The sequence below is a fragment of the Pleurodeles waltl genome, chromosome 5, assembly GCF_031143425.1.
Source record: "Pleurodeles waltl isolate 20211129_DDA chromosome 5, aPleWal1.hap1.20221129, whole genome shotgun sequence".
Classification (NCBI taxonomy): Eukaryota; Metazoa; Chordata; class Amphibia; order Caudata; family Salamandridae; genus Pleurodeles; species Pleurodeles waltl.
Window position 1 is genome coordinate 1,255,983,970 of NC_090444.1, and position 14,106 is coordinate 1,255,998,075.

Genomic DNA, 14,106 nt, shown 5'->3' on the forward strand with positions numbered 1-14,106 from the left:
TCCTTTCATCTGTGTAAAAAAAAAACATAAATAAAAACAAGCCCTTGCTCTAAAATTAAAATTAGCTACTACCAAAGTTCAGCCTCCCAAGGGTCTGATATAAGGAGGTAGTAGCCACCCTGAGCTATGGACACGAACAGACATTATACAGCAGAGCACCGAAAATGTGAAATACCTACTGTGCACTTACAGACTGTCAAGTTCACTGGGAGAAAACACAGATCAGGTCAGAAAAATACCAGGGTAGCACATCCTCTATAGCCACGCGAGGGCTTCTGCTCCCCACATACTGGTGAAAAGGGAAATTCCGGTAATCATGTAGATAAAACTTCTTCTTTTTTTTTTTTCAGAGCCTCCTTGGGCTGAGAGATTATGAAGGCATGGATAGAAAGGAAGGTAGCAAATACAAGGTAAGAGCTGACATTACACCTTGGCTGTGGAATGAACCTTTTGTTATTAAAGAGCCTTGCTTGTGATTAGGAAGAGGAGGTTGTTACTCTCAAAGGGTGATGAAAAATCTTGTTTGGGCATCAAAATTAAAGAACGAGGGAAAGAGGATTTCCACAAAGCCAGGTCATTTATAGTGCCTGCAAATAACATGACTTTATCAAACAAGCTCATAATTATTCATTTGTTTGGAGTTGTGTGCTACATATGATGCTAACTGTAAATATTACAGTATTTGCATAAGGGCACAGCAGTCAAGAATCTTGGTCTTGTATTCTTCTTCTCAATAAAGCATACTGTTGTGGGCTTTTCCACCTTTGCCTGCAATTAGAGTAGCAAACATTGCAGTGTAAATGGTGTGATCATATTTACCTTTCAGTTTGTCTGCATTTATCAATGTTCCAGCATGTGACGTCTGAACCACGGCGGTAAGCTAGTGTAACATCTACTCTGGAGCTTTGAATCAAACTGCCGGCATATTTACCAACATTTACATTGGTAATTTTGCTCTCCTTTTGTACGTACAATTCAAAAACCGTTACAGTTTTTAAGAAATATTTCAAAAATATCTCAGAGGGTCTGAGTAGAGAACCAGTCAGTATTAAGTACGCACGCTCCCAGTTCACATTTTATGGGTGTTTTAGTACATCAATCTTTGTATTTCAATTTTTAACACGAAGGCTGCAGATTGTTCTATTCTCTTCAGCAGTCTCCCTAGGATCAGCAGGTTTGGGGCCATCTTTTTGAGCCTGGACTACCAAATACTATGGGGGTTATTACAACTTTGGAGGAGGTGGTAATCCGTCCCAAAAGTGACGGATATACCACCAGCCGTATTACGAGTCCATTATATCCTATGGAACTCGTAATACGGCTGGTGGTATATCCTTCACTTTACCGTCACTTTTGGGACGGATTAACACCTCCTCCAAAGTTGTAATAACCCCCTATATGTCTAATCTTAAACGAATCTTTGTGAGAGTGAACAGAGGATTTGTAGCCCTCCCCTTTGGCCTGACTGGCCGGAGCGGGCAACTGGCCCGGGAGGCTGGAGGGGACGGACCTGGTTTTGTTACTGTGGGCCAGTTTTGCAATGGTGCTGCAATACCGGCCCCAGTAACAAAAGCAGCAATCCAGCATAATCCACTCACTCTCGCCTCCAGCCTCCATGTGGGGGGTGGTCTGACGAAATTGCCAGGGCTGCTTTGGGTTCCCAGACTGGCCCTGCCGTCCCCCCAAGGTAAATTCTTAAACGGTGAGCAGGGCTTAGAGTTCCTGTGTTTTGTATGTTGTTCTCATGAGATATTTTTGTGCATCAATTTAGATTTATTGCGTAGCCCATGATTATTAGCAACTGCAATACTGACTCGGAGGTGGCAGCGTCTGACCAAGATATCACTGTTCAGCGCATAGCTATCCCAGCAGTACTTTCCGTAACAATGTTATGAGCACAGGAGTGACAGTGGCCTATCATTCAGGCAGTAATGTTGTGCATGATCATCATGAAATAGATTAGGTAGGTTAGATAAGGAGGGGTGGAACTGTGTTATATGAAATAACACATTTTCACATATTTTTTGGAAGTGTGAACATTTCTAGGATGCCAGTACAGAAGACTGTGCATTTATCAAAGAGGTATGGTACATAACTGACTAGAAAAGGTTGCACTCGAAATCATGTGCAAGTTGCTCACTCAACCCATGTTAGCAGCATTTAGTAGTTGTGCATGCTGCATCAGTGATTGGCAGCCTCCTTGTAATCTGGCCCTTCCTTCTGGCCGGTTTGGATTGAGATGTGACAACTTCTGCTCAAGGCTTTTTCAGTGACATCCAATTTCTGAACACTGGGTTGAGATACTGAAGGAGAAGAGTATTTGGACTTTCGCCATATAGTTCTGTGGGATCAATGCATATAAGGACGTCTGCAACGGACGGTTTTAAGATTTGGGGTTCTATCATGCAATCTCTACAGAGTTTGAGAGGCCTTCCTGATTATTTATAGCTTTGGCTGAAGACCTCTTTGATATTGTCCCAACAGAATCTGTGCTTCATTGTGTAGTGGGCTCATTGGAGCAGCTAGGGCTCACTGAGAGACAGTGCAATTTATATATCCCAAAAACCTTCGGCCCATCACGTGATTGCACAAAAAAATAAAAAGCAAATACCTAAATTTCTATTTTGTTCATATTTTTGCCACACTAGACTTGTATTCAAATGAATAAAGTTAAAAATGTATATTTGGTCTTAAGAAACTGCCTTCAAGGAACCCTGAGGTATGTTAGGTGGGGCGATACAGAGGTCCGTGATATGGTTAAGTGTACAAGACTCTGGGATTAAGAAGGGAGGGACACAAGGCAGCCAATGCATGCTCACCAGCTTGTGGATTTCACATTCTAGGTTCTGGATGCAGTCTAGCTTCCGCTTGCGGCATCGCTGGGCGGCGATCCTGTTCTTGCTGCGGCGGCGGATGTCATGGATGAACTCGAGCTGTTCCGAGGTCAACTTATGCATCTTTATCATCATCTGGAAGTCATTCCTTGGAAGATCTGTGATTTGATCAACAGGAAAAGGGAGCTTCACCTACAGAAAAAGAGATTTAAAAAAAGATGAGAGAAATGCAGATGCCCTTTTTGCTGGCATGTTGGGCTCTCAGACGGTCTCATTCACGTTAGTGCCTTCAGCGAAAAAGCTTCAACCTACCATTAAATTCTCTTTTTTGTTTTCATAAAAAGGCAACAACTGTGGTAACTGTGTGTTAGGGCAAATTTTTCTAGGTGTGCTCAAGTTCTGGTGATTTGTTTCATGTGCAACGAATGGAATTCCTGCAAGAGCTATAGGGTTTTACTCAAGTTCTGCAAAAGTGGAAATTAGTGTGATAAATAAGACTGTCATGATACTTTTTATCTGCAAGATCCCTATTCTCACCATCTAATTCAGAGCATACTTGACATGTGTACCTTTACTTGTGACTGCCCACAGCCCATTGAAAGCTGCACAGTGACGGTTGCTAAACAAAGCCAGCTTCACAGCTGCCACAAAATATTTTTGCTCGAACCATCTGTCCTGAGAGAAAACTATGAGACTGGGATAGCATAAGGCAAACAGGAAATTATGCATGCTTTAAGAGTACGGTCACATAATAAAAAATACACACAGACCGAACTCTACTTACCAATAAAGTGGAGAACAAAATCTTGAAACATAAATTATTAAGTAAGTCTTTTGGAACAGGGGTGCTCTGGACACCAAATTCTAGTATTTTGCTGAATCCTAAGAAGATGCATCAAGTATTCATCTACTGATTTCCCTTACGTATAGCAAATTGATGAATATCCCTCTTACCCTGGTTAGGCTCCAGGAGGCCTGGGAGGCAGACGTGGGAGGTATGGAGGATGAGGAATGGGAGGAAGTGATTCACTCACCAAGGGAAGTGGCCATAGGAGTGCGCTTTCGCTTTGTGCAGCTGCGCAGGTCCTACTACACAAGAGTGCTTATGTACAGAATCAGACAAGCTCCCACAGACAGATGTATCTGGGGTGTGGGCTGCAAGGGGGCTTCCTGCATACTCTTTGGGAGTTCCTGAAGCTAAGGGACTTCTTGGCCAGGGTCTGAAAGAGGCTTAGACAGAAAGCTGGTCTCAGCAACAGGATCACAGCTCAAATCATCCTTCTGAACGTATAGGGGAGGAAAATCCAGGCAAGTTCCCCAGGCTGTGGGATCCACAGTGGCAAAACAAAATGTTGTGCACTTGTGGAGGACGGCCAAGCCACAGAGTGTGGAACAATGGCAAATGGATATGGATTGGTGCAGGGTGACAGAAAGCCAAGTCTATGAGAGTAGGGGATGCCCCCGGAAGTGGGAAAAGATCTGGAAAATCTGGGGGAGTTATAGGGGTTTTGGTGACATTCTGGTGGGGACGGAATGGGTGAATGTATGGTTCTGGTGCATTGTAGATGTCATAGATTCTTTGTATGGAGGGAAAGGTTGGAAGTTGGAAGGGCGTATATTGGGAAGTTGCAAGTTATACTGTTGTTGTATCATGCATGATACAAAGTGATGACATGAGGTATTGGTTGTGTTTTTTGACAAAACAAAAATTTCTTACATAAAAAAAGTATTCATCTACTGGTAATGCCCGAACTACTGTTTGCAGGCCTTCTAGTCCTGGGACAGCAAAGAAACATAAAAAATGAAGCGGAAATGCAAACTCACAAGCAACAGCGGTGAAACATCAACTGGACAAACATAGCCACATAGAAGAGGGAAAGAAAAGGATGTGGTGACAACCTCAACAAAAAAAGAGAGTTTTAAGCTTTTCTAAAAAAAAATATAATAAAAAAACAATCAGGTGGGAGGGGGTTTGACAAAGCTTAATGTAAAGTTTAGCTCCAAGGATCCTGAACGACCTTCCCCTCAATTGGCCTTGTGAAAATTAGAGCTTTAAGAGCAATGGGAGGGATCCTGATCCAAACAGCCTATGTCCAAAGAAAGGGTGAGATCAAGGTAACTAGGAGCTTTGGGATCTTTACCTGATCTGTGCACTTGGAGTCGTCCTTAGCCACGATGGTGCCATCCAGCCATGGGGGAAGTACTGGCGCTCCCCGTTGCCCCCTGTAACATGCCTCCACCAGAAATGTCAACGGAAGCACTTCTGCTACTATCCCTGCCCCTCCCCTCTGGCAATCTGATGAGGTCAGCAACCATGCTGCAGGCCAACATCACCAAAAGACGCTGGGACGCGCTGAAAGCCATTTGCTTCCAGCATGACAGAGGAAACAGGTACGTTTTTACCTCTGAGGAGGGGTCAGGGAGGCACAGTTGGAAAGGAAAGCTTTTCCTTTCCACCCGTGTGTCTCTGCAGTGCATTCCTGCTGTGGGATCACAGGTGGGGCTGCAATCGTGCAGCAGGAATGCACCTACTAGCCATCAGGAATTTCCTTTTCTTTTGGGGCATGACCCCTTTGGCAAGGGTTGCTCCCTTTTAATGGGGGCACCTATTTTGGCTGTTTCTGACCCCCCTTGGGGCAGATTGGCCATATTTTTAGGCTGATGTGCCCCCAGCGGAGGCAGAAAGCCACCAGACACCAGGGATTAATTTATGTGCATTTTGGGGAGCGGCCCCTTGGGCAATAGTTGCTCCCACTTATTGGGGCAATATTTTGGCTATTTTCTGCCCACCAGGGGGCAGATCGGACATATTTATAGGCCCATATGCCCTCAAGGGAGGGTGGACAGCCACTAGACACCAGGGAATAAGTTTCTGTGTGTATGTGAACTGGAGTTTGGTTGATGATCTGCATGTACTGGTGTTTGGCTGGCTGTGTGTGTAATGGCATTTGTCTGGCAGTGTGTGTGGACTGGTGATTGACTGATGTTGTGTTTGAACTGGGGATTTTGCTAGTGGTGTGTGTGGACTGGCTTCTGGTAAGTGAAGTGTGTGGTTGGTGTTTCAGTGGTGGTGTGTGTGAAGTGGTGTTTGGCTGGGGTAAGGGTAATTTCTTCAAGTCAACTCAGTTTCTTGCCTTTGCTTTGTGCCCCCCTTGGGGGCAGATATGACGTTTGTGATGTTGATCTGCCCCAAGGTCAGACTGCTTAGTGTTTTATAATGTTAATTCTTTCTTGTCATCATTTGTGATCTTAATGTTTTATTTCTCTTTTTTATTCTACTATTAAAGCTTTTGAATTCCTTAGTGGTGTCCCCTTCTTGTGGTTCCAGCACTGGTAAATCTGGAGTTTGTGTAGTTGCATGTGTTTTGTAAGAAAACTATTTTTGTACTGTTTACTTCAAATTAGTATCAATGCCCTACACAAATGAGTACGGTTTACTTCAAATGAGTTTTTTTTTAATGGAGTAATAATTGCAGCCTTTTTAGCTTCTGTTTTGTTATGCGCCAATTCTCTCTGGATTGGTGCAAGATGTGAATTGTGTTGTCTTGTGTGTAATTTTCTTGTGTTTTTCTTTTTTTAGTGAAATGTCATTGGTGCTTGCTGTGTTTGTGCAGTTTAGGTGCAGGTGATCCTCAGTTTAGCTGTCTCTGGCAAGTGAGTGGTATAGTTTTTGAGTATATAGGTCTTTGTGTGCTTTGTATTGATTGACTTTTCCTTCCAGGTTACTATATGGCAGTAGTTTTACTTTTTATGTGATAAAGCCACACTTTGTTACTTTTTTTACCCAGTATTAGTTATTGTTGACTTATTTGTTGTGTTACTTTTATTAGGAAGGATTATGGCTATTGAAAGGATTACCGCTCAGCAGGTTCTTGGTTTGCTTTTCAAATCTTACTCTTACCATTGTTCTGAAACTGACTGTGCATCTGAGGCAGAGGAAGAAGTCCAAGATTCTGCCAGTTAATTTTCTGTCCTAGAGGAATCATCAGATAATGGAGCCACCCCCATTGTAAAAGAAAAGCCTCTTTTAGAGGAGGACACAGATATGCCAATAGTGCAGCAAGAGGAATCTGGATTGCAACTGGGGCTGAAAAGCTTCCGATTGGAAGTGCTGACCTCTGGGTTGCCCCAAACATTAGGCAGCCTCGGTTGCCTGCCTTTAGTGGTGTCGCAGAATATAGAGTCTAAATTGAAAACTTTTTGCCTATAAATTTATTTTGGTTGTTTATGGCTGATGTATTTTTGGATGTGATTGTTGACAAGACTAATTTGTATGCTGAACAGTGTTTGAGGGACAGCAGTGCCAGACTTAAGCACCACTTTAGAGCTACTAAGTGGACTCCCACAAATATGGATGAGTTGAAGAACTTCTTGGGTTTAACTTTTTGATAAGAAAGCTGTCTCTGTCTTCATATTGGTCTACTAGTCCCTTGATATTTCCTGCAACCATAAGTCATGATCAGTATTTGCTTCTGCTTCGGATGCTGCATTTTTAGGTCGAGCCTAGGCAGTGTGCATGCGCTGTCTCTCAACATGCTGTAATCTACTTCTCTGGGTTTTCACTATGCCCATCACTTTCTTTTGTTCCTTGGGTTGTCTTTCAAAATGTCCTTGGCTTGTTAGGTAAATACTTTATGTTTGTCTTGCCTTGAAGCTGTTTTGTTACCGCCTCAGAGACTGACCTTGTTACGTGGATTATTGCATGATCGGCTGTATACCTTAGTGTCAGCGGACTACTTTTGTCTTTTGCCTCTCTGCTTGGTGCTTGTGGCAGTATGTTGTTTCTTCCTCTGGAATCCCGCTAGTTCTTTGCGACAAAGGCTGCAAGCTAGAGCGGTATTCTTTTTTATTTATTTACATAGGGCGAATTCAACCACAAGATTAGAGATTTTTACATGAGCACTGGTAAAATTTGCAGGCCCATTCCCAAATTCTTCCCAAGTTTAGCAGTTGAAAAATATACAAACTGGTGCCTTTTAAAAAGAACAAAACACGAGGGAAACCCTCAGCGGCTCTCCCCGACACAGCAGGAGAGTCGATACTACAATATTCACTGCACTCGGGAAACTCACCCTATAATGCTTTGTGAGGCATTCCTCTTACAACACATTTTTGCTCATAACTCACACTGTGGTGGGGGAGGGTCCAAAAATCATAACCTCTCATACCATTCAATGTCTTTTTAAGCTCTCTCATGCATGCCTGGAACTTTTGCTTTACAGCTGGGAGTAGTGTATGTTATAAGGTCCTTGTTTCTAATAATATTTTAGCAGGCCTGCTAGGCTTGAAATGTGTAATGCACTATGCCTTCTAGGAGTTGAATATATGGTTATACTGCACAGCTCTCTGCTCTTCTCTTCATGTGTTTATGCCCTATAGGGGCTGACTATATAGTTACATGACCATGTTTCTTTCAAATGTTATTTTTATTGTGGTGCTCTCTAGGGGATGCTCTGACCTTTACAATGTGATGGTAAGTATATGAAGGAATGCACAAACACACTTTATTTCTGATAAAGGTTTAACGTGCTGCATTGCTAAATACATATAAGGTCCCAAATGCAAGACCTATTTGGCTATGCCAATGCTTGTTTTGATAATGCTCCGGCATTGCCACAGAATCACCCTCATTGTGGCTGTCTCTTCAAGATTCGGCCTTTCCTTAATCATTTTGTAGATTGCTTTTCAGAGATCCATATTCCAGGGAAAGAAATAGCTATGAATGAGTCTTTGGTCCGGTTAAAGGGCCGTTTGGTTTTTATGAAGTACATTCCCAACAAGAAGGCAGATTATGGAATTAAAATGTTTATGATGCTTGAGAATAGTACTGGATATGTCTATAATTTCAGGGTGTACACTGGTAGGGGTTGCTCTATTGACCCCCCCTGGTTGTCCATCCACTTTTGGAGTCAGTGAGAAAATTGTGTGGCAACTTGGTAGAGGACTTTTTAACAAAGATCACCAATTAGGGGGGCATGGCCAGGCAAGATGGCCACCTAGACATATTACCATGAGCTCTCGCCAGTCGTTATCTTCATCCAACTGAATCCTGTGGCTGCTGTTGATCCAGCCTTACCCCAAAGGGTGTGACTCCCATGGGGCATGCCCGGGCCCTGGAGGTGACGGGTGTGATCCCATGGCCCGCGCTGAGGAGACCTGCTTGGTGAGGAGGGGTGGTGGGCCTGCATCTGGGCTCCTGTGAGAGGGGCGCTCTGTCCCCTTGGTGACTTTCCTGGGCCACCCCAGTGACCAGCAGAGCTGCCCAACTCCTGATTGGATCTTACTGCCTGGCGCATCAGCACCTGGGTGAATGAAGTCGGTGCCCTGGGCCTTAATTACACAAAGTGGCCACATTGCACTACATAGCCGGGTGCGTTCCTTGCGCTGCTTTAGACAGTCATGATCTCCCAGACCGATACATGCCTGGTAAAAGTACCTAATTCCTTTATCTGGACTGCAATATAGAGGTGCTTCTGCCTGCTCGGGGTTGGAAAACAGGACAGGGCTGACTCCGGTGGCATCTTGGGTGAGACTGGCTGGCGTTCCCCCAACTTCGGCTCGGACTGCCCTTTGAAGGTCAGAGTATTAACTGTTTGCCTGATGTGCCCTCTTTGAAATCTCCTAAAGCGACAGGAGGCGCGTTATTGCCCACAAGGGTCCGCGCAACAGGTACACACACACACACGTCCTGATCCTTGGTGCGGGGAATGGTGCACTTCCCTTTCTGGTGGCGGCAGGGTGCCCCACTTAACCGGAAACCCTTGCCTGACTGACTCCTTTTGCTGCTGGAGTGGTGGGCCTCTGTGATCCACTCGCCTACCTCACTGGCAAAGATCATGTAGACTATTTTTCAGAGCCGCCTTGGGGTGGATTTCATTGTCTCTGAGTGTGTAGGACCCCAGAATGGGACACTGGTATCTCCTTGGTGCCTGTGATGGGGAGGTTTGTGTGCTTTGCAGGTCTCAGAACTTTTTAGTATGGTGAAAGATAACCCCCTAAGATGGTGCAGGCTAACTAAATGGATAACTACACTCATGCCATGCCATGGGGGGGGGAGGGACAGCAGAGGCGCCAGCCAACAGACATCTGTCTACAGAGCAGGGTGTCCCAACAAAAAATAAAACCATCATGGCGGCAATCACTAGCTCAAAAGAGGCCATGTTAGTGAGAATCGACCTGTGGAATCCAGGATGTTGTTACTGTCTCTTATCTGGTGCACTACATTTCTGGGCATTCCCCTTTGTTGTTTTCCCTCTTTGGTGGCTGAGGGTGGAGGCATTGGCAGATCCTGTCTTTGCCCATACTGTTTCTGAGGTAGTAAACTGGGAAAACTGTGGAAACTTTGATGAAAACTGGGAAAGCACCAACACTGAAGCCACAGAGTGGGATGCTATGAAAGTGATTCTGCACGGGGAAATGTATGACGATGATGTATGGAGCTAAAATGCAGCTCACACACATGTTGGAAGTATAAGAGACTAGGTGAACTGGAAGAGTGGCTGGCTGCTGACCAACAAAAGCTAGGGGACTCAAAAAGGGAACTGCTGAAAACTTGGGACAGATTGGACATAGATTGGATAAGATTGTGCACACTACGTATAGGCAATGCCTATACAAAGAGGGTGACAGGGCTGGCAGGATGGTAGCTACGCTTCTCCGTAACGAGACTGAGAGGACACCTGTGGTTGCGGGCATGATGCATGAGGGAGGGAGGTAAGATCCCAGCAGAAAATTACAGAAGTCTTCACACAGCCTTTACAAAGAGCCTATGCAATGCAAGATAATGACTCTCAGGTCGAGTGGGACAGTGTACGTAGCTGGTCTGCAGAAGGTCTGGTTGTCTAGGGTGGAGAGGGCGCAACTGGATGCGACCCTCATTAAGGAGGAAATCGTGGCAGTGATTCATGCATTTAAAACTTCTAAAGCTCAGGGAAAGGAATGCCTGCCTGCTGCGTTCTATCAGAGGAGAGTGGGGTCCTTTGCTGATCGTTTGCTGCCTGCATGCTTAGTTCTATCAGAGGAGAGTGGGGTCCTCTGCTGATCTTTTGCTGGTAGTATATCAGGAAGCTTTTGAGACAGGGCAGCTGCTGGACTCTACGAGAGAAGCACTCATAGTCATGATACCCAAACTGGATAAAGATGTCAGGGAGGTCTCCTCTTATCACTCACTCTCCATGCTAAATGTTGAATTAAAAATACTTAGTAATTTCCTAGTGAACAGGTTGTTAGGCCTCTTGCCAACCTTGGTACACGAGGACCAGTGTTATTTTATCCCCGCAGAAATACTTTATGTAATCTGAGGTGGCTTTCTCTAGTCATGCACATGCCAGAATTGAGAGACGATCCATACGCTCTGGCACTGCTTGACACTGAGAAGCCATTCAATTCTATCCTATGGCAGGTACTGCGAAAGGTAGGCCTGCGGAAACATTTGTCAAATGAGTGCAGTTGCTATTTCAGGGCCCCATATCGAGGGTCCATAATGGCAGGACAGTGTTGCATTGTATTTCCCTTAATTAGGGGAACAGACAGGGCTGCCTACTATCGCCATTGTTATTCACACTAGCGATGGAGGCACTAGCTTGTGAACTGCACTCAGTATTGCATGGATTGGGAGCGACTGTTGCAGAGATCATATGTGGTTTCTCTGTACGCGGATGATGTGTTGACATATTTTAGGTAGCTGGTGTATTCAGTCTCTATTATGCTGGCAGCCCCTTGGACACGTCTCTGGGCTACTTGTCAACCATAACAAATCCAAAATATTCCCACTGGGCACTTTGGGAGGGACCCGCAACACAAGCTTCCGATGCTGGGGATCCCCTGGGAGAACACTAGCATCAGATATCTCAAAATATGAATCACAAGAGAGGTCAGGACATTTGAGTCTTTGAACATTGGTAGGGTCCTGGAAGGTCTTTAGCCTTCTGTAAAAATCTGGAACACTCCACTTATCTTTGATGGGTAAGGTGACGCTCGTGAAAATTATCGTTTTGCCCTGTTGCCTTTACGTTTTTGAGGAAGCATTGTTTGATATCCCAATTAAATACTTAATTGAATTGGATAAAGTCATTGTTGACCTGCTCTGGGTGGTCGGTCGGAATGGGGTCAGCCTGGCTTCTCTGCAGTAGTCCTGCTGACGAAATGGACTGCAACTACCCAATTTAGCAGTATACTATCTTGCTGCGCAGCTCCAGCATGCAGTTCACTTGCTGGACGATGGGTAAAACTAGGAGAAGCAATAACTTCACAGCACCCACGTCGAGATATCCTTACAAGAACTTCTGATTTTGGGGGCAAGAGTGTCTAATGCGGTTCCCTACGTGGTAAGGCAGGTGTCTAGGGCTTGGGAGTGTGCGGTTCATCAGGTGCTATGTGGTGCCCCTTATGCACCAGACATGGCTATATGGTCCCTGCGGCCGTTCATAAAAATGACTCAAACAATGGTGATCGATCGTTGGTGGGCAGGAGGTTGGGATACTCTACAAGAGCTGTACACAAATGATAGATTTATTACCCTGCCGGATGCGACAGAAACCTTTAATCTGGACCACAGTCTATTGTTATAGCTCACTAGGATGTCTACCACAGCTCACAAGATATGGCCCTCATTCCCAGAGGTCCCAAGGAGTCCCACACATTAGTAACTTTACTCACCATGGTCGGGACGTACATTAATCTTCTTTATATATATCTGAGGCACTCCAAGAGGACGTTCTCATGTGCACACTGTTGGTGCGGGCAGGTGGAATGAGGCGCTGGGGGAACAGATTACGGACAAGGAGTGGGAGTGCATAGAGGCAGGGGCACAGACAGCCACTGTCAATATGAGGTTTAAGATAATTCACTAGAATGTCATCCACCAAGTATAGCTTACTCCTGACATGCTGCATGCCATTTACCCGGAGAGGGTGTCTACCTGTCATGCTGCATGCCATTTACCTGGAGAGGGTGTCTACCTGTCCGTTTCGTGTTTCGTTGACAGAGCAGACTTTCTCCACATGCTGTGGGGATGCCCAAACTTTGACACATATTTGTGGAAGATAGTTGACCTGCTGAACACAATCAGAGTGGGGTCCCTCGGGAACCCAGACAATGCCTATTGGGGCTTATACGGACACATAAAAATAAGGGCCTAAGTAGGAGGTTTCTTTTGTTGGGGTTGATCTTTGCCAAACGCAGAGTGGCTATTCATCAGCTGCTCCTAGATCCTTGGAAGTGCGAAAAAAGGTGAGAGATATGACTGAGTGGGCAGTGGCTGAAGAGACCAGCATGTGTATATACCAAACTGATATCAAACTAGCTGATGACTTACATGCTTGGGCTGCAATGCTTGCATACCTACTTGATCCTCCTGATGCTAGGCCCCCTTAGGCTCTTTGGCTGATTTGGTTGGATAAGATTTTTACCAATGCTTCCACAAGAGGGTAGGATGAGATGAAGGGTTTCTTGATTGGACCCCATTGCACATGTTCCTTAGGTGCCTATCTGACTGTGATACCCGAGTTAGATTGGGAGCCCTGGAAATATGCATCTCACTAATTCTTTCAGCTTCAACCTGCTTTCTACTACATGAATGATTACATGCACCTGCTGTTGTAGAGCAAAGCGGGTTGGGGGGGGGGTGGATTCTGAGTTATTGTTGCTGCATAATTATTAGTTTGTATCATTCTGTATTTTATGCTAATATGTCAATAAAAATTATACCCAAAAAGAAAAAGGTCACAATTTATAGGTAGATATAGGTAGATAACTTTTACTCTGGTGTGCAATTGTTCAAGATATTGTTGAATTGTTGAAAGTGGACACTGCTGCCTGTGGCACAATCCGCCCTAACTGTAAAGGTTACGCTAAAGAGCTTGTATGTGAAAAGCTTCAGCGGGAACAGTGCAGTGCCTTGCATAGTGATGAACTTCTACCTGTGAAATTTTGAGACAGGAGAGATGCCCACATGCTGACAACCATTCATGATGAAAGTACTTCTCCTGTTACTGGGGTCAGGCTGCTGAAGTGTGCAAACAGGTGTGCATTTTAGACTACAACAAGCACCTGGTTGGTGTAGGTAGAATAGATCAGAGGTTGGAACATTATACTGCTGATATTACTGCACAATTATCTATTCCTCAAGTACACACACATACTGGTTGCATTTGGCAGAAGAGTGAGTAAAAGGTTAAAAATGTAAATTTTATTAACAAGAGATTTTACAGAAATGAAATACACTATTATTAATTGAAAGTTCAAAAAACTGAACCAATGACTCACAGCTCGT

General features: G+C 44.7%; 1 protein-coding gene across 1 annotated transcript in view; it reads right to left on the reverse strand.

Annotated features, from left to right (window-relative positions):
* BACH2 (BTB domain and CNC homolog 2) overlaps window positions 1–14,106 on the reverse strand; it is a 524,494-nt gene that overhangs the window by 12,965 nt on the left and 497,423 nt on the right. The window contains exon 6 of the mRNA XM_069235503.1: window positions 2,820–3,026. Coding sequence (XP_069091604.1) covers window positions 2,820–3,026 — 207 coding nt within the window. The remainder of the gene's footprint in view (window positions 1–2,819; window positions 3,027–14,106) is intronic.